Raw genomic sequence first — 21935 nt, forward strand, 5'->3', positions numbered from 1 at the left:
AGTAAAATTTTTATGTATAAATATACATCTATTAGCCATGGCCAGTGTGGCTAAGTTGGTTTGGCATTGTCCCATGCACCAAATGTTGCTGGTTTGATTCTTGGGCAGGGCACATGCTCAGGTTATGGCTAAATCCCCAATAGGGGGCGTGCAGGAGGTAGCTGATCGATGTTTTGCTCTCCCATCAACATGTGTGTGTCTCTCTCTCAAAAATCAATGAAAAATATAAAAATAAATAAATAAATATACATTTATTAAAATTAAGAGAATTCAGATTATCCCATTTCTTCCTATTTAATATAAACTATATTTTAAGTTTTTAAAAATTTATTTCCCTGGTGCTGCCATAGCATCTCATAACTTCAAAGCTCTTTTATTGTTTCTTTGCTGTGTCTTGCTATATTCAGTATTTGTTTTAAACTCATTGCCCTTTATTTTCTTCAAAACTTAACTTTTGCCCTAGCCAGTTTGGCTCAGTGGATAGAGCATCAGCCTGTGGACCAAAAGGTCCCGGTTTGATTCTGGTCAAGGGCACATACCTCTGTTGCAGGCTCCTCCCTGGCCAGGGCCCTGGTCAAGGTTCATGCAGGAGGCAACCAATTGATGTGTTTCTCTCAGAAACAACAAAAATGCACGGAAAAAACAACTTTATTTTTTTTCTGTTATGTAAGCTTTCTGTCTGTTTCCCTCAATATATGTTGATTACACCATTACCTACTAATAGGAATATAAGCTAATAAAGTTACTTTCAGGATATTTTCTTTAAGATGGTTCTTCCTATGGTCTTCCTAAATTAGTGTTTAACTATAATTTTTATAACAGTCATCTGCCAAGGTTAGTAAAGATTAGAATTCCCAGGGATTCTAGTTCCTAGGTTTGGGTGGGATTCCTGACTGTATTTTTATCATGTACTCCTGGTAATACAAATGTAGGCACTCCAAGGATAATACTTTGAAAAACAGTGCTTTAAATAATGGCAATGACATGGAAGCATGAAATGCAGCCAGCAGTAAATTTGTCGAATTTTATACCTGACCAACCACCTAATTTCTCATCTTTATATCTTATACTGTCACCCTTGAGCTAAAACATCTCTCCACTTGCCTGTTAATTTCTACTCATTCATTAAGATTTATTTTAGGTGTCACTTCCAAAATTACTTACTTGACACTCCTACAAACTGCACTAAATGACCCTTCTTTTTGTTTCCATAATGTCTTGGTCATTAACTCTGTCATTATACCTCCTACTACTTTATAATTGGCAGATAATTACATTCATGCCTCCCACACACAAAGACAAGTAACTTGAGATCAGGACCTGTGTTGTTTTTATCATGTAAATGCTCACTAAATGATTTTTTAAAATTCATTAGTTTTTAACTAAATACATGACCAGTGATAAGTTCAGCTGAGGCCAAAAATAAACCCATCTGCCCAAATGCTTACAATAATAGCACACCAGGTTTGAGTTCACTTCCCATTCACTTCCTGTTAATATACCAACCTCATAAAAATCAAAGATATATATAAATACTATCATTCAAAAGGACCACATTCATATATTTTTAAAATTTTACTTAAAATTTAACACCTTGCTATGTTAGGATTATTTTACTTATTTTAATATATTTTTATTGTTGATAGTACTACAGATATCTCCCATTCCCTACCCCTTTGTCCCTCCTTCTCCCAGCCCTTATCCACCCACCCACCCATCCCAGGTCTTCACTATCCTAGTGCCTGTGACCATGGGCTATGCATATAAGTATGTAAGTTCTTTGAAGGGTTATTTTAATATTGTTTCTAGTCTAGAATCTATGGTCCTGTGTTAATGGAATTATTTTCAGAAAGCCTATAATGCCTCAGCCATTTCAAGCAGAAATATTTTTTACACATTATTTTCTTATATTTTTGAGAGAACCATCTACAGTAATAAAAGAGAAATATGCAAATTTGTTGTACCTCCATGATGACACCAGCCAATCAGGAGTGAGTATGCAAATTAACCCAACAAAGATGGCGGGTTAATTTGCATACTCAGGCACAGAACGAAGACTGAAGGCTCCAGCCTGAGTGAAGTCTGAAGACTGAAGACTGAACACTGAAGACAACTGAAGACTGAAGACTAAAGAGGCTTGGCTTTTCCGCTGCAACCAGAGCGAAGGCCTGGGTCCCAGGGGCCGTAGGAAAACCAGTGCCAGCAGCCAGGGAAGGAAGGCCTATTGCATGAATCTTCATGCAACAGGCCTCTAGTTTATATTATAAAGCCTTTTTAAACACTTTTTCCTCTAAAACTAAATAGATCTTTTCCAACTTTTATAAACCTTGCCCTTCTTCAGTATATTTCAATAAAGTTAACTATTCCTTTATTTTTTTTCTTATTTTAGCTATCACTTATTCACTAACAAAGTAATGGCATCAACATTTCAAAACTACTGCTTCCATTTATTCTTTTGGTGGTCTTCATTCTGGTATTCATGACTACTACTCTTTTTTTTTTAATACATTTTATTGATATTTTACAGAGAGGAAGGGAGAGGGATAGAGAGTTAGAAACATCGATGAGAGAGAAACATCGATCAGCTGCCTCCTGCACACCTCCCACTGGGGATGTGCCCACAACCAAGGTCCATGCCCTTGACCAGAATCAAACCTGGGACCCTTCAGTCTTCAGGCCGACGCTCTGTCCACTGAGCCAAACCAGTTAGGGCTACTCTTTTCAATCTTATGATCCCTCTTCTTCCCATCATTTACATTGTGTTTAATTTGGAACACTAAAGTTAACTCTGACACTAAGAAGATTAGCCACATACCTTATCCAAGAAGGCTTTAGCATATTTCACATGGCTATTGCAGTTAACCTCACAAGGAGAGAAATATTTGCAACAGTTGGCACATTAAGAAAAGACGAATATAATACTAAGAAACACTTTTAGGCTGCCCATGAAAAGAATGATTAGACATAATAGCAATAAAACTCTACTGATATGTTTAATTTTCCTCTTTTAGGAAATAATTATATTTATATCATTTCTTAATTTTATCTAAGGCAAGAATATTTTTAAGCTTTGTATTCTTACCTTTCTTGCTGCCCGATTGACAAGTATTTTATGTATAGATGTTGTCAAATTTAACCTCTTAAAACAAAGTCCAGAGATTCTTTCAGAAGAAGCCTTAATTTTGGGAACAAAGAAAAAAAAAACTTTGTAAAGTTATTAAACATAATTTTAGCAATAAACAGAAGGAATTTATTAAACACTTCACAAATACTCACTAGCTTTTGAAATGAGTCCTCATTCTGAAAAGAAAAAAGCATAAAGAGAAAACTTTTTGAAAAGAAAAATACTACTTGACTTTTAAAAACATTTTTTGGATTACTATTATATGCCTCTAAATATATTAACATAAAACATTTTTTGTTTTAAGTAACAGAAGATAAATGTCAGTGAGTTCTTGAGCCCCTCCTTACTCTAAGAATACCTACTGTTGCAACATACTCTAGCTGTAGATTTATGAAGAAAGGACAAAAGAATGGAACTTAGAGGGGAGGTCAATGGGGGAAAAGGAGACATATGTAATATTATATGTAATACTTTAAATAATAATAAAAAAAGAAATTTTACTCAAATCTTAAGAGCTAGAATATATAAATGTGCAATGATCTCATTTGATTATTCTTCTTTTCAATATAGATTAACAAATTTTCTTAAGTTATTGTCATGTTAATAATTCCATCTGCTCAGTACTACCTTTGTACTTCTCACTTAGTATTGGTTATGAGAACTACTGAAAGTTCATTATTTATTAATAAAATCTATGTGGTAAGAAAAAAAAATAATGGAACTTACCTGATTCATGGAACATTTTTCAATATGAGCAACTATAATTTCCCCAGGAATTCGTACTAAGATATAAGAAGCCATACTATATAATGCTGCATTGTTTCCATCAAATGTAATAATGCTTAATTCTGATAACATGGAACACCGACCTAAAAAAAAATATATTGGAGAGTGGATTTCCTTTATTTACTAATTATTTGTATTTGTAGTAACAATTGCTTTAAATTAGTCTTATCATGTTTGACAAAAAGCAAATCTAAAGGTTACATACTGGGAACCAAAATCATAAATCAAATGAAGAATGCTTAACAATAACTTTGGCTTGATGAGTTGATTGGCTCAAAAAAATTACAACCTCCTCCTGATTAAAAATTGATAATCATGTAAGAAATGCAAACCCACAAGGACATTCCCACTCAGGGCAGCAGATATCAGTGTTCACTTGAACAGGCCTTCCCCGGAAACCACAGTCAGGCATTTCCACGTCCTTTGGACAATTGAGAGACCAGTTGTACAACTTCCATTCCATATTAAGGCATATATATTGGCTACAATTATAAACAGGATCAAATTGTTGAGGCTGTTGTAAAAAGAAAAAAAAAAGAAGAAAGAAAGAAAATTGGTGATTCCCCCCCATTTTCAACTAATGTTTTCAATTATTTTTAAACTAGAGGCCCAGTGCATGAAATTCGTGCACAGGAGTGGGGGTTGTCCCTCAGCCCGGCCTGTACCCTCTCCAATCCGGGACCCCTCGGGGGATGTCCACAGGGATCAGGCCTCAACCAGCAGTCAGACATCCCCCCCACAATCCAGGACCATTGGCTCCTAATCACTCACCTGCCTGCCTGCTTAATGCCCCCAACAGCTCTGCTCTGCTGGCCTGGTTGCCCCCAACAGCTCTCCTCTGCTGGCCTGGTTGCCCCCAACTGCTCTCCCCTGTGGGCCTGATCACCCTCAACTGCCCTCCCCTGCTGGCCTGATCGCCCCTAACCCCCTGCCAGCCTGATCTCACCCCTAACTCCTCTCCCCTGCTGGCCTGATCACCCCTAACTGCCTCTTCCTCGACCCCCACCACCATGGCTTTGTCCAGAAGTAAGTTGGACATCCAGAAGATGGCCAGTTGACCCGGTCTAACTAGCATATTACCCTTTTATTAGTATAGATTTTTTGTCTTTATCCCCTTTAGGCAACCCTCAGTTTGTTCTCTGTATCTATGGTTCTGGTTCTGTTTTGTTTTGTTATTCACTTGTTTTTGTTTTGTATTTTTATATTCCACACTTAAGTATAATCATATGGTATTTGTCTTTCTCTGTTTGACTTATTTCACTTAACATAATATCCTTCTGGTCCATTCATGTTGTCACAAAAGTCAAGATTTCATTCCTTTTTTATTGCTGAGTAATATTTCATTGCATATATTTTTTAAATTTTCCATTCACATTGCTTATAGTGTATATTCCCTACATATGACAGCCTTTGAAATATGACCAATTAAAATTTTACTACAACTTTTTGTTGACATAACCTTTCTAAAATGTTCAGTATGAACATTTTATTTCAGCTTTATCTCAATATTGACTTGATATCAGAATTGCCCATGTACTCAGAAATCTGAGCAAATTGAAATCTTATCCTAATTTATCTAGCTTAGTGCAGACTTATATAGTAGCTCTCAACCTGTCATATTACACTGTGTAAAGCTAGTATTGAATCTATTCTCTGTTAGTGTCAATTTTTTAAAATTACAACTTAATTATATCTTAATATTTCATTAAAAATTCATATGTGAGGTCAATTTGACTATTGGGTAGAATCATTATAAATTAACTTTTAAATATAGCTCACAGAGTTCTAGACAAACAAGAGTTAAATAAGTGGTGGATTTTTCAGTTTATAAAATACATTCTATTTAAATCATGGTAATAATTATAGCAATGATAAACATTTATACCACATAATGCTCCCCATTGTTCAAATTAACCCATTTCATTTCCACAACAACAACCCTCTAAGGTAAACTCTATGTTTAGCCTATTTGTAAATCCACAGATTTTTGATATCTAAAAGGAATCTCAATCTTTACATGGCAAAACTGAACTCTTGGTTATAACCAACCAGACCTTCACTTCCCACAATTTCACCATCCTAATTAATGTCAACTTTACCATTCAGTTGCTCAAGGTAAAAATTTTAGATTTCTTGATACTTCTCTTTCACTCACACCTCACATCTAGTCCTTCAGCAAATTCTGTAGCTTCTATTTTCAAAATATATCCAGAATCCAGGCATTTCCCATCATCTCCACTGCTGTCACCTGGTCCAGGCCGCCATTGTCTTTTGCCTAAATTCCTGCAATAGCCTCCTAACTTGTTCTATTGTCTCCTTTCACGCTACTCTCAAAACAGCAGCTAAAATAATCCTGAAACAAATTATCTCATGTAATTGCCCTGTTCAAAAATATCTTATGTGATATCCTGTCATTTAGAAGAAAAAAAAAGCCATGGTCTTTACAATCATCTACAAGGCCTCACACAATCTAATTTACTTGCTGCTAATATATTCCTTCCTTACTTAATGGCCTTGTTATTGTTTTTTTTTTTTGTGTGTGTGTGTGTGTGTGTGTGTGTTTTTTTTTTTTTTTTTTTTTTTTTTTTTTTTTTACTATTTCAGGTGCTCCCTCACCTCAGGGCCTTTGCACTTGCCTGGAACACTATCTGGTTCTCTACACGGCTCACTGTCTCAACTTCTTCAAATCTTTTATTATGAAACTAGAGGCCCCATGCACGGATTCGTGTACTGGTGGGGTCCCTCAGCTGGGCCTGTGGGGATTGGGCGTAAACCGTCTCTCCAACATCCCCTGAGGGTTCCCAGATTGTGAGAGGGTGATTCTCGGGTGAGGCATCGTGGAATTGGGCTTCCTCCTCTCTGGTTCCAGGTGTGTCACCGGAGAACCACAGCTGCCACGTCACCGCAGCTTGGCAGCTCCTGCATTGAACATCTGCCCCCTGGTGGTCAGTGTGCATCATAGCTACCAGTAAGAGGGAAGGATGGACACTTAGCCTTTTATATATATAAATCGCCTCATCAATGAGAACTTTTGACCATATCACTAAAAATAGCAGCACCCTCTAACATTTTTTATGACTCAGGAATGTATTTTGCTTATTGATTATCTCCAAACCTTCAATAAAATGTAAACTTCATAAACACAGAAATTTTTGCCTGCTTTTATATTGTTTTGTCCATGGTACCTTAATAGAGCCTGGCCAGAAATAATAATGGTTGAATAAGTAATTACTTTATTAGAACAAATGGCATATTTGGAGTAAGGATATAAGTGCTCACGTCTCAGCCCAGAAAATTACAAGCTGGGGTTCAATGACCTTATCTTGCTTTGCTTACCATTGTATCTTTGTCATCTTACACAATGCCTGGTACATAGTAGCTACTTAATAAATATTTTTTGCATACTTGACTTACAGAGAAGCCCACAATAAGTAACTATTTATTAAAGAATCACACTTAAGTCCCCATTTGAATTTTATATTTTTTAGTGTGACCAGAACCTAATTAATAAGAAATATCTGGGTCCCTTTAAAAAATATAATTGTTAAAATAGTAATGCATATTTCTTATTATCTTTTAGCAAAGAAAGACTAGCGATCACACTGAAAAGTTTAATAGCGTTTGGATAGTGATACAGACACAAGAAAAGGATACAATAGTTGAAGAGATTACTCTGTCTTACCTCACATTCCAAACCTGGGGTGGGTGTTAGCATTTCGGACACAGTGACTTCCGATGGAGAAACCATTTCTGGACCTGTTGGAAATGAAGATGTCCTCTCCGTTAGTGGAATGATAGCCATTGTGTATGGAATTCATATGTGGTAGAAACTGTGCTATAGTATATAGATTATTTCATTTATTCCCACAAGAACCCTGTGACGTAGATAACAATACTCTTGTCATTTTACAGAGAGGGAAACTAAGGTGCAACGAGATAAGCTGGTAAATGTTGGGGACAGAATTCAAACTCAGAGATTTTGATTCCAGAGCCCTGGCTTTTAACTGGCATTTTATATATATATAATAATACCCCTCTCATAGAGTTCTTATAAGGATTAAATGTATGCAAAGAACCTAGTCCAATGCCTGGTACATAATATATACTCAGTAAATGGTAGCTAATTAGAATAGTAGTGATGGTAGTACTGTGACTATTATTTTGAAGATGTTACAGGACTCACTAAAATTTTCAATGACTTGCCATTGTCTTTAGAAAAAAAGATCCAAGTTTCTTACCAGGGACTCTGTGATCTGGCCCTGTTCATCTCTGCCATCCCCTACCTTAGTTCAATTCCCCTTGCACTACATGCTCAAGATACATTGACCTGCTTGAAGTTTGTAAACAATAATATAAACGGAGGCATTTTAAAACCGTAGCGGAAGCTGCCAGGCCAGAGGAACTGCCTTGTACATCTTATGTGTCATACCTTCAGATGGTTGCAACTGGGCAAATAACCTTTGGATTGAACCTAGGGCAACATTATGTTCCAAAAAAACTGTTTGCAAAGATAACAAGAAAGCAGTGGTGACTCCTGGACTGATGACTACTGGACTGAAAATTAAAAACATAGTTTAGAATTAACATCACTATGTTGTTATCTGCATCAATAGAAATGCCTTCCTTCTATTGATGCAGTTGTTCCCCTGCCCTTTCTCATAAATCCCCATTGCCTTTGTCTCCAAATTAGAACGCTATTTGGGCTTCTGCCTGAATCAGTGCATCCCGAATGGCTATTCTTATTGATCTCAATACATTTCTTGTTGCCTCTCACTTTGAAAGGCCTACTGTTAGGTTAGCAAATCCCTCTGTGTGCCATGGTCTCTCTCAGTTACAGGCCTTTGCACATGCTTCCCCTTCTAGCTGGAGCGTACACTTCCTCCTACTAGTCTATCCAACTCCTACCTTCTGTTACCTTCTGAGACCATACCTCCAAAATTAGTACAAGACGCCTCCTACCTACTGCTTGTATTACCCCTATGGTAATATCACAATAACCTATGGACTAGTAGCAGTTTTAGGGTAGAGGCTGTGTCTTAATCACCTTTCTCCTGTCCTCCCCCCAGTGCCAGGACACTGCCTAGCAGAGTTGACACTCGATTAAATCTTGTCAAATAAATTGAAGAATAAATATCTGAGCTTCTCTAAATTAAGTTTGTCAAGCCTTGCTATGAGTAGATTTATTCAATCCTTTTCTAAGGCAAGTTTCATAGTGAGGGAGAGAAGCCGGGGTAGGGGCCCAGAATGCCCTCTCCAGAGGCTGGGACAGAGCACAAGAACAGGAATGGAAGCAGTTAAAGGATGATGTCCTTTGCATTAACATATTTTTAAAGTCGACCTAATCACTGTGAAAATTTAAGTAGGATTTGGTAAAACCTAAATTCTAGGCAAAAAAAAAAAAAAGTACGGGGAATCTTTGTTATCTATACTCACTGAAGGGGAAAAATAGGTGGACCAAATGCAGAAGCCATTTAGGAATGGTGTTATGCTGACCCAATGAACATCTACTGAACAACTGACAGCTAGGTTTTCCAGGGGATGGGAGAGCACTAACACCAGCCACTGTTATAAGTGTGCCAAGACTTAAATTACACAATGCTATTCTAGTGTCTACAGTTGTAACAATACCAGTACATATGGGTAGAGAAAGCTTACCTGGTGACATGGGAATCAGAGGTATGCCTACAAAGAAACAAAGAGACTTTCCTTAATCGGTTTTGTTTCAAGTGAGGCGCACATAGCTCATAGAGGGATCTTTAGCTTCAAGGAAAATGTTTGAGGAGAGAGAACACAGGAGAAAAGTTAGAGGGAAGATTTGCATGCTTTGAAAAGTAATTAGAAATGAAAAGACAATGCAAAGGGTATTGAAGAAGAATCTTACGAAAGTATATTGTCCATCTAAAACTTCTGTTCTCAAGTGCGGAATCTCAGGGGGGAGGTGGGGGAGGGTGGGTGGGTGGGGAGGTAATCCACCAAAGACCTTGTATGTATATATGCATAATCCATGGAGAGAGACAATAGGGTGGTGAAGGCCTGGGGTGGGGAGCAGGGGAGGGCTGGAGGGAGTCAATGGGGGGTGGGGGAAGAAAAATAAAATAAAACTTCTGTTCACAACCACTTGCCATCACAGAGAAAAATATGTTCAAGTGTTTTACTTTTCCAGAATAAAGTAAGTAGGGTTCACACTTACAGTCTCCTGGATAAACACATTTGAGGGTGATCTCATCAAGGATCATATTTTTAGGGCAGTAGGGCAAGCATCCTTCAACCCTTTGCATTAAAGGAAAATGAAAATGAAAAAAGTTTATCATATAAATTATACTGCAGTTAATATATACAATCAAGATATATTTTTCCTAAAATTCTCCCATTCTTCCTGTCAAGCAGTAAGGAGTGCTCTATTTGCTACCACTCTATCATTCCTCATTTTACACAATCACAAGCTAGTGGATCATAAAGAGGTATCACTCATGATTAAAACATAATTTGAACCAAGAACATTCAGCATACACTTATGTTTGGGACACATTAAGGCTATGTTCTATAAATCAGTAGAAATGCAGAATAATCATTTATTGTGATTTTAAACTACATTCATTGTACTTTCTTTTCTTTTTACTGACTTAAGAGAAAGGGAAAGGGAGAGAGAGAAACATCGATGTATGAGAGAAACACATCAATTGGTTGCCCCCTGCCCCCCATACATGTGTCCCAACCAGGAATGGAACCGGCAACCTTTCGGTGCATGGGACAACACACACAAGCCAGGGCCGTTCATTGCACTTTCCATTCCTGTGCAACCCCCCTCATCCAAGCAGGTAGGCATATTCTTTGAACCATCCTTGCCTTAATGATGTTGGTGGAACAAAAACAGAATCTCAGTGGCTTGACTTGCCTAAACTCACTGAAAAGACATGAGGAATCTATGGGTGAAAGGCATGGAGATGGGACATGGTTGCAGTTCTTTGAAAACAGGGCGGGGAAGGGTAGAGGCTACAGTTCTCAAGGGCATCAGGACCTGTGCCCAAATTTGTAGCAGGGTGGCCTGGGAGGATATAATTTTAAATGAGCCTACAGAGACCAGACCGGGAATCAAACTCAACTTCTGACAGATAAATAGAATATCTCTGATGCATAACAGTTCTTTTAATGAGTATATTACATAATAGGAATAACTGTATTTACATATGGCCTCTATGGTATGCTAGTTGGTATCTTTTCTCATAAAAATTATAATTTTCACTGAATCTCTTTATTTTTAACACTTGATTTCAAGCTCCAGGTTGACTGGTCTTCGTAAGGCTCCCCAGTTTTTGTGCATGGCAAGTGATCCCAGACTTCAAGAAGTCATGGGCTTGAGCAGCCTGGGCCAGAGACAGGAGGAACCATCCGGAATGCTTTTTTCTAAGGGAATAAAGCTAAGATGATAACTGAAATTACATATTTATTTTTATCTTGTTGGGGCTCAGAATCTATTCATTCTGATTCAAATGAAATAAATGCAATCCTTTGTGTACAACCAATCACTAGATTCAACCACGCTTGAGAGAATTAATGCAAAAATTGTTATAAAAAGTCTTGCTTATCTGCCTCTCAAACACACTAGAAGGTTGTAATAATATTTTAATATTTTAAAATATTTCTAATTGCCTCATATGTAAAGCAAAGAAATTTGAATCAAAAATATTCAAGGCCTCTTTAAAATTCAGGAGGGAAATGAACTAACTTGAAACTAGGGGTTAGTGTTGCCACCAGAGGGCACTTGTTCTTGGAAGGAAACCCAGACAACAGTAAAAACCGGGAACAGCCCATTTCTCTTTTCACAGGAGCCATATTTAGCTATCTTTTGGATGCCTCTTTCACAAATGATTTTTTAAAACATAAATAGTTTAGCTGTTTATTTCATAAAATAAAAAAATTGTGAATAACTCAGTTTTACCCAGTATATGATATTCCTATTCAACTCTACAATTTGTCAAGCAAAAAAAGAAAAGAAAAGAAAAATTAAAGTTACTAGATTGCTAAAAAGATAAGGGTCGGTTGTTTCTCATTAAATTAAATAAATATCATTTTTTATGCAACTCAATTATTTTGCAATTGTTTTATGCAAGACAAAACCACAGACATCCTCTTAAAATATTTTCCCCAAACCAGTAACTTATTATTTTAAAATGCCTTCCTGATAGGTTTCTATTTATCTTGTCATACAGCTGGTAATCTACTCAACCTCTGACAGATAAATAGAATATCTCTGATGCATAATGGTTCTTTTAATGGGTATATTACATAATAGGAATAACTATATTTACATATGGTCTCTATGGTATGCTAGTTATAATCTCCACTGGATATTTTTAACACTTGATATGTGCCAGAAATTGCAATCATCAAGAACAAAGGTGGTGATTCTGTTGGAGACTTGGAGGAGAGGTACAAAGCCATGTTGAAGCCCAGCTCGGTATTTGAGTCTCCCCTCAGGGCTTAGAGTATTAGGAGGAGCAATAATTTGGCTCCTCAGCTTGGGAAGGAGGAAAGGTAGAGATAGAGAAGAAAGCAGAGATGAGAGACGGCTCAGCAGGGGTGAAGTTTCATTCTGAGTCTCTTCTCTGCATCCTAACCATACCAAAAGAGAAATTCTGGGATAGCTAGCTACCAAACAATGGGAGCATTGAGGATCTGGGTTCAAAGACCTCAGAGATGGATTATGTGGCATAAGAAGTAAGACACTAGCCAAATGCCACTTCAAAATATAGCTCCATTTCCTCCCAGTGCCAGGGCCGGGCCTGCCCTGTGTTCCCTCCATGTCTCCCTCCCTCCCTCCCTCCCTCCCTCCCTCCCTCCCTCCCTCCCTCCCTCCCTCCCTCCCTCCCTCCCTTCCTTCCTTCCTTCCTTCCTTCCTTCCTTCCTTCCTTCCTTCCTTCCTTCCTTCCTTCCTTCTCCAAGTGCACTCCTCACTATGGGGCCCCTGTTTTTCTCAAAGCCCTAATAGCTACAAGGACATAGGTCTGTGAATGTAAGGGTCCCAGTGATTGAAGACATCTCCTTTTCAGAAAAACTTGTTTGGAGGGGTTTTATTTTGGGGTTTTGTGTGTTTTTTTAAGAAAATAAGCAAAAAATATCATTTTCTTCTCTCTGCCCCACCTAACCCTAGATACCCAACAGGGTGTAGTGGTTTAAACCCTGGCTCCACTGCCTACAAAATGTGACCTAGACTGGGAACATTGTTTAACTTCTTTGTCTCAGTTGATTTTCTCCTCTGAAAATGGGAATAATGAGATTACCCATTTACAGCATTTAGCACAGTGCGTTATGCTGTCAGTAATCTAATGTACCTGTTGTCATTCTTCTAGCCCCCTTTCAGGATTTGCTCCTTCCAAAAGACTGAGCTCGTTTAAAAAGCGGCTCTGTCTCAGGCATTATCTCCAGGAACTTTTCTAGTGCCAATGTTTGTCACAGAATAAAAGCCCATTAATGTCTAATGTAAACTGATTCTTTTAAAAATATTCCCTCCTACCATTGTTCCATTTCTCTGTTCTCCTTTATAGCAAAAATCTTAAAAACAAACAAACGCAAAAACCATTGGCACTCTGTCTCCATTTTGCCTCTTCCTATTCTCCAGGTTGCCCAATCCAATGAACAATTTTCAGTTTCAATTTTAACATCCCCAGAACCAGCCCAGCTGGCATGGCTCAGTGGTTGAGCATCAACCTATGAACCAAGAGGTCATGGTTCATTTCCCAGTCAGGTCATATGCCCGGGTTGTGTGCAGGAGGCGGCTGATCAGTGATTCTCATCATTGAAGTTTCTATCTCTCTCTCCCTCTCTGAAATCAATAAAAATATTTTTAATTAAATTAAATTAAATCCTCAGAACCAAATTCCTGACTTTTCCACGCTGCTCTTCCTCACTTTGCCTTACTTTAGTAAATGTCAATTCAGCCCTTCCATTAAATTGAATCATTAAAAATTTTTTTAAAATATATTTTATTGATTTTTTACAGAGAGGAAGGGAGAGGGATAGAGAGTTAGAAACATCAATGAGAGAGAAACATCGATCAGCTGCCTCCTGCACACCTCCTACTGGGGATGTGCCTGCAACCAAGGTACATGCCCTTGACCGGAATCGAACCTGGGACCTTTCAGTCCGCAGGCCGACGCTCTATCCACTGAGCCAAACCGGTTAGGGCTGAATCATTCAAATTTGCTGATATTTGACTAGTTATAATTACAAAAATGATAGTTCCATATTGTTCCACGTAAAAATTGCTGAGACCAAAACTTCAGTCCTTAACTCCTCCTTCTCTCATAATTGACATTAAATCCATCAGCAAACTCTGTAACTGTAAATTAAAAATATATCCAGAATCAGTCTACTTCTCAGAACCTCCAGGACTACCAACCAACTTCCTTTCATGTCTTGTTTGTATTACTGATCAGTTCTGCTCTTGTCTTTCCCTTTGCCCAATAGTCTATTCTCACTACAACAGCCTCAGCAAACTTTATGTGAGCTCATGGACATGGACAAGAGTGTAGTGATTGCAGGGGACAGAGGAGAGGGTGGAGGTGGAAAGGGGCATAGAAGGGATAAATAGTGACGGAAAAAATAAGCCCTCACTGGTTTTGCTCAGTGGATAGAGCATTGGCCTGTGGACTGAAGGGTCCCAGGTTCGATTCTGGTCAAGGGCACTTGCCTGAGTTTCACACTTGATCCCCAGTAAGGGATGTGCAGGAGGCAGCCCATTAATGATTCTCTCTCATCACTGAGATTTCTATCTCTCTCTCCCTCTCCCTTCCTTTCTGAAATCAATAACAATAAATTTTATAAAAATAATAATAATAAAAGAAAAAATAAGATAAATAAATAAGTCAGATCATGTCACTCCTCTGCCCAAAATACAGCAGGGCATTACTCAATAAAAAAGACAACATCCTCACAACAGGCTATGCGGCCCTAAGTTACTTGTCCACCACTATGTTTCTCTGCTCTCTGCTCTCATTTCCTTCCTCTCTCACTCTCATTTGCTTTGCTCCAACTAGCCTGGCTCCTTTTTAATCCCCAAACATTCCTAGTACAGGACCTTTGTACTGTTCTCATATTGAAAGGATCTTTTCCCAGGTATCCACAAGGCCAGGCCCCTCTTGCTTCAGATCTCTGAGCAGATGCCACCCTGTGAGTGTGTTCTTCCCTGACCATATGTGTCAAATATACATATGCTTTATTCACCCTTTCTCCCTCACCTTCATTTTTTTCCATAACACATATTGCCACCTAATGGCCTATTGCATTATATATTTACATTTTTATTTGTTTATTTTCTGCCTTACCCCAACAAAATTTAAGCTACATAAGGATAGACACTTCATCTATTTTGTTCACTGCTGTATCAGACGCAGCTAAAATCCCTGGCACATAACCAACCCTTAATTACTATCACTTGTATAAAATAAAACAAGTTTATTGAATGGTTAAACATGACTTACGGTGGAAGAAATTTACATGCCAGTGCTTCAGGATCACTACATGTTTTAAAACAGGGAGTGGCACAAGGTTCGTATCTCCATTCACACATCCTCCTATAAGGCACTGCTGCCTGGATTTCTAGTGGAAAAAATAAAGCTTAGATTATGTATATTTATGTGCAGCTTGAAAAATAATGATTTGTGATAGTAATTCTTCCAGGGATTGATCCCCCTCTCCCTCTTTGACCACTAACGCTGTGGAAAAGGCAGGGCTAAGGTAAAGCATTGTAATTGGTTGGCGATTAAAGCATCTCGTACTCAGGTTGCATATCTAAATGTTAGTCTCTCTTCCAAATATTTTAAAAAGCAAGGTTGGAAGAGGCCTAGGAAATTTTTAAATCTTCTTTTTTTCTTTATGTGTATTGGGTTCCTATTGATCTACATTTCATAAAAGTATTAAACACTTGTTCAGAATTTTATTTTTTACCAAGTAATTTTTCTATCATTATATTTTATCATTATAACAACCATGTTGAATAGGTATCATTTCCATTGTATTAATAAGAAGCCGAGGCACAGAGGAGCCAAGTAACTTGCCAAGTTCAAACAATTAGAAGATGGCAAGACCAAAAACTGGTCGCCTGACATCAAACCTAGGGAGAACATTCCATGTTTATTCTTCTCCCAGAACTTAGCATAGTATCTTGTACGTGGTAAGTATTATCTGACAAAAAAAATAAAAAAGAATGGATTTTAATAATACATGCTTACAGTTATAAAACCTCCCTTGATTAAAGATTTTATTCCTGTAAATTTTGCTAATACTCTCCCTTCCCCACATCATAGACCTCTCCTTCTGCAGCAGTCCAAAATTATCTCTGCAGAGCTCCATAACAGAGAGAGTTCAGGAAACAGATTATGTTTCTTGGACTCTGGATATAGAATTCAATTCCAAGGAATGGGAAGGAAAATAATACTTTTTGGAAGACTTCTATGCATATAAAGTTTAGCATGACTGCTAGACCTGCTGGGATCATGGGTCTGGGAGAGGATTGGCTCCAAGATAGAGTAGACCCCTAGCATTTCTTAGGCTTAGGAAGCCCACGAAGATCCATTTCTGAGATTTTGATGAAGCCATTGGCTATAGTTGTCCACAGATTAGGTGGAACTGCTAGGTCTAGTTCTAAGGGAGCATATTTCTAGATTGTAGGGGATATATATATAGGTTTGTAGATTTTTTTATTTTAATTAATTAATTTATTTTTTCATTGTTTAAAGTATTAAATATAGTAGTACATATATCTCCTTTTTTTCCCCCCATTGGCATTCCCCCAGCCTCCACCACCCCCTGTAGCATGCCCTCATTCCTAGCCCCCAGTGTCTGTGTCCATTGGTGTGCTTATATGCATGCATACAAATCCTTTGGTTGATCTCTTTCCCCCCCTCCCCAACACTCCCCAGCCTTCCTGCTGTAATTTGACAGTCTGTTCAGTGCTTTACTGCCTCTGTATCTATCTTTTGGTTCATCAGATTATAATGTTCTTTATTTTCCATAAATGAGTGAGATCATGTGGTATTTTTCTTTCATTGTCAGGCTTATTTCACTTAACATAATGCTCTCCATCTCCATCCATGCTGTTGCAAATGGTAAGAATTCCTTCGTTTTTATAGCAGCATAGTATTCCACTGTGTAGATGTACCATAGTTTTCTAATCCACTCATCTGCTGATGGACATTTAGGCTGTTTCCAAATCTTAGCTATGGTGAATTGTGCTGCTATGAACATAGGGGTGCATATATCCTTTCTGATTGGTGTTTCTAGTTACTTGGGATATATTCCTAGAACTGGGATTACTGGGTCAAATGGGAGTTCCATTTTCATTTTTTTAAGGAAACTCCATACTGTTCTCCACAGTGGCTGCACCAATCTGCATTCCCACCAGCAATGCACGAGGGTTCCTTTTTCTCCGCGTCCTCGCCAACACTTGTCGCTTGTTGATTTGTTGATGATAGCCATTCTGACAGGTGTGAGATGGTATCGCATTGTCGTTTTGATTTGCATCTCTCGGATAATTAGTGACTTTGAGCATATTTTCATGTGTCTCTTGTCCTTCCTTCTGTCTTCTTTCGAAAAGATTCTATTTAGGTCCGTTGCCCATTTTTTTATTGGATCATTTATCTTCCTTTTATTAAGTTGCATAAGTTCCCTCTAGATGTTGGAGATTAAACCTTTATCAGTGATAACATTTGCAAATATGTTCTCCCATACAGTGGGGTTTCTTGTTGTTTTGTTGATAGTTTCTTTTGCTGTGCAAAAGCTTTTTATTTTGATGTAGTCCCATTTGTTTATTTTCTCTTTAGTTTCCATTGCCCTAGGAGTGGTATCAGTGAAGAAATCGCTTCGGCATATGTCTGAGATTTCTCTGCCTATGGATTCCTCTAGTATTTTTATGGTTTCCCGTCTTATGTTTAAGTCCTTTATCCATTTTGAGTTTATTTTTGTGTGTGGTGTAAGTTGGTGGTCTAGTTTCATTTTTTTGCATGTATCTGTCCAATTTTCCCAACATCATTTATTGAAGAGATTGTGGTTTGGGTCGATTTCTGGGTTCTCTATTCTATTCCATTTGTCTATTATGTCTGTTCTTGTGCCAGTACCAGGCTGTTTTGAGAACAGTGGCCTTGTAATACAGCTTGAAATCTGGTATTGAGATCCCTCCTACTTTGTTCTTCTTTCTCAAGATTGCTGTGGCTATTCGGGGTCTTTTTTTATTCCAGATGAATTTTTGGGGAGTTCTTTCTAGGTCTGTGAAATATGCCGTTGGTATTTTAATGGGGAGTGCATTGAATCTATAGATTGCTTTGGGTAGTATGGACATTTTAATGATGTTGATTGTACCAATCCATGAACACTGTATGTTCTTCCATCTGTTTACGTCTTCCTCTATCTCTTTTTTCAGTGTCCTATAGTTTTTCGCATATAGGTCTTTTACCTCCTTAGTTAATTTTATTCCTAGGTATCTTAATTTCTTTGGTGCAATGGTAAATGGAATTGCTTTTTTAGTCTTTCTTTCTGTAAGTTCACTATTGGTGTATAGAAATGCCATAGATTTCTTGGCGTTAATTTTGTATCCTGCTACATTGCCGAATTCATTTATTAAGTCTAATAGTTTTTTTTTTTGATGGAGTCTTTTTTTTTTAATATATTTTATTGATTTTTTACAGAGAGGAAGGAAGAGAGATAGATAGTTAGAAACATCGATGAGAGAGAAACATCGATCAGCCCCCTCCTGCACACCCCCTACTGGGGATGTGCCCGCAACCAAGATACATGCCCTTGACTGGAATTGAACCTGGGATCTTTCAGTCCTCAGGCTGATGCTCTATCCACTGAGCCAAACCAGTTTCAGCATTGGGTTTTTTATGTACAATATTATGTCATCTGCAAATAAGGACAGTTTTACTTCTTCTTTTCCAATTTGGATGCCTTTTATTTCTTCTTCTTGTCTGATCGCAATGGCTAATACTTCCAGTACTATGTTGAACAGGAGTGGTGAGAGTGGGCATCCCTGTCTTGTTCCTGTTCTTAGGGGAAATGGTTTTAGTTTTTGCCCATTGAATATGATGTTAGCTGTGGGTTTTTCATATATGGCTTTTATTATGTTGCGTTTGATCCTTCTATACCCACCTTGCTGAGAGTTTTTATCAAGAAAGGGTGTTGGATTTTGTCAAATGCTTTTTCTGCATCAATTGATATGACTATGCAATTTTAATCTCTCAATTTGTTTATGTGATGTATCACGTTTATTGATTTGTGGATATTGTACCATCCTTGCATTCCTGGGATAAATCATACTTGGTCATGGTGTATGATCTTTCTGATGTAGTGCTGGATCTGATTTGCTAGGGTTTTGTTGAGGATTTTGGCATCTACATTCATGAGGGATATTGGCCTGTAATTCTCTTTCATTGTGTTGTCTTTATCTGGTTTTGGTATTAGGGTGATGCTGGCTTCATAGAAGGAGCTTGGAAGTGTTCCTTCCTCTTGAATTTTTTGGAATAGTCTGAGGAGGATAGGTTTTAGTTATTCTTTGAATGTTTGGTAAAACTCCCCTGTGAAGCCGTCTGGCCCTGGGCTTTTGTTTGCTGGGAGCTTTTTGATGACTGCTTCAATTTCTTCCATAGTTATTGGCCTATTGAGATATTTAGATTCTTCCCAATTGAGTTTTGGAAGGTTATATTTTTCTAGGAATATGTCCATTTCCTCCAGGTTGTCCAGTTTGTTGGAATAGAGTTGTTCATAGTATTTTTTAACTATCCTTTGTATTTCTGTGGGGTCTGTTGTTATTTGACCTCTTTCATTTCTGATTTTGTTTATTTGGTCCTCTCTCTGCTTCTTGGTGAGCCTGGCTAGAGGTTCATCAATCTTGTTTATCTTTTTAAAGAACCAGCGCTTGGTTTTGTTGATCTTTTGTATTTTTTTTTTTTTTTTGGTCTCTATGTCGTTTATCTCCACTCTGACCTTTATTATTTCCTTCCTTCTGCTTACACTGGGCTTTTCTTGTTGCTCTTTTTCTAACTCTTTGAGTTGTTGGGTTAGGTAATTTATTACCATTGTTTCTTGTTTTTTGCAGTAGGCTTGTAGAGCTATGAACTTCCCTCTCAAGACTGCTTTCGCTGTGTCCCATAGATTTTGGATTGTAGTGTTTTCATTGTCATTTGTTGCCATGATGTTTTTTATTTCTTCTTTGATCTCTCTGGTAACCCAGTCATGGTTTAATAGCATGCTGTTTAGCCTCCATGTGTTTGATTTCTTCGGGTTGTTTTTATTGTAGTTGATTTCCAGTTTTATGCCACTGTGGTCTGAAAAGATGCTTGATATGATTTCTATCTTCTTGAATTTGAAGAGACTTTGCCTGTGACCCAATATATGGTCTATCTTTGAAAATGACCCATGTGCACTTGAGAAGAATGTGTATTCTGTGGCTTTGGGGTGAAATGTTCTGAAGATGTCAATTAATTCCATCTGGTCTAGTGATTCATTTAGGATTGATGTTTCTTTGCTGATTTTTTGTTTAGAGGATTTGCCCAATGGTGATAGTCGGTATTAAAGTCTCCTACTATGATTGTATTGCTGTCAATCTCTCCCTTGATATCTTCCAGGAGTTTTCTTATGTATTTGGGTGCTCCTGTATTGGGTGCGTACATGTTTTACCAGAGTTATTTCTTCTTGTTGGATTGCTCCCTTTAGTATTATGAAATGGCCTTTCTTATCTCATGTTATGTCCTTCACTTTGAGATCTAATTTGTCAGATATAAGTATTGCTACCCCAGCTTTTTTTTCATTTCCATTTGCCTGGAAAACCTTTTTCCATCCCTTCACCCTCAGTCTGTGTGCGTCTTTTTTTCTGAAGTAGGTTTCTTGTAGACAGCAGATATATGGGTCATGTTTTCTTATCCAATATGTTACCCTATGTCTTTTGATTGGGGCATTTAATTCATTTACATTTAAAGTTATTATTGATAGGTACTTATTTGTTGCCATTTTTATTTTTTACCCCTGAGTTCCTTCTTCACTTCCTATTTCTTTCTTTCTTTTTTTTTTTTTACAGCAGACCTTTTAGCATTTCTTGCATTGCTGGTTTGGTGGTAGTAAACTCCCTTAGTCCTTTTTTGTCTGTGAAGCTCCTGATTTAACCTTCAATTTTGATTGATAGCCTTGCTGGGTACAGTATTCTTGGATTCAGACCCTTCCTTTGCATGACTTTATATATTTCATTCCATTCCTTTCTGGCCTGATGTGTTTCTGTTGAGAAATCAGTCGCCAGTCTGATATAGCATCCTTTGTAGGTAACTTTCTGTCTCTCTCTGGCTGCTTTTAAGATTCTTACTTTGTTGTTGGTGTTTGCCAATTTAATTATAATGTGCCTTGGTGTCAGTCTTTTGGGGTTCATTTTGCTTGGGACTCTGTGAGCTTCTTGGATTTGTGTGGGGTTTTTCTTCCCTATATCAGGGAAGTTTTCTGTCATTATTTCTTCAAACAGGTTTTCTATTCCTTGCTCAGTTTCCTCTACTTCTGGCTCCCCTATTATGTGGATGTTGTTTTGTTTCATGTTGTCCCGAAGTTCCCTTAGGCTCTCCTCCTACTTTTTATTTATTTTTTTTTTCTAGAAGCTGCTCTACTTGGGTATTTTTTTCTACCTTGTCTTCTAGTTCACTGATGCGGTCCTCTGCTTCTTCTAGTCTACTCTTGATGCTTTCTATTGAGTTCTTTACAGCAGCGATGTCATTTTTCATTTCTTCTTGGTTCTTCTTCATTTTCTCTTGGTTCTACCACATATTGTCGAATTTGCCTTCCATTCTTTTCATCTACCTTATGACCATTTCTCTGAATTCTTTCTCTGACAGGTTGCTTGCCTCCATTTAGTTTACTTCCTTTTCTGGTGATGCCTGCTTTTCTTTCATATGCAGGCTATTTCTCTGTCTCCCCATGATCTCTCTTCTCCAGGTGTCTGGTTATGTAGTTCTCTCTCTCCTTTCCGTGAGTGAGTGTAAAGCTCCTCTGAACC

General features: G+C 37.8%; 1 protein-coding gene across 1 annotated transcript in view; it reads right to left on the minus strand.

The window, feature by feature from the left end:
• The window catches only part of OTOGL (otogelin like), a gene marked incomplete at both ends in the record, with an annotated part of 145047 nt that overhangs the window by 35678 nt on the left and 87434 nt on the right, over nt 1–21935 (minus strand). The window contains 7 exons of the mRNA XM_080659575.1: nt 3083–3175; nt 3277–3300; nt 3851–3993; nt 4247–4424; nt 7593–7686; nt 10097–10180; nt 15391–15508. Coding sequence (XP_080515701.1) covers nt 3083–3175; nt 3277–3300; nt 3851–3993; nt 4247–4424; nt 7593–7686; nt 10097–10180; nt 15391–15508 — 734 coding nt within the window. The remainder of the gene's footprint in view (nt 1–3082; nt 3176–3276; nt 3301–3850; nt 3994–4246; nt 4425–7592; nt 7687–10096; nt 10181–15390; nt 15509–21935) is intronic.

Source organism: Plecotus auritus (genome assembly GCF_963455305.1).
Source record: "Plecotus auritus genome assembly, chromosome: 3".
NCBI classification, from domain to species: Eukaryota; Metazoa; Chordata; class Mammalia; order Chiroptera; family Vespertilionidae; genus Plecotus; species Plecotus auritus.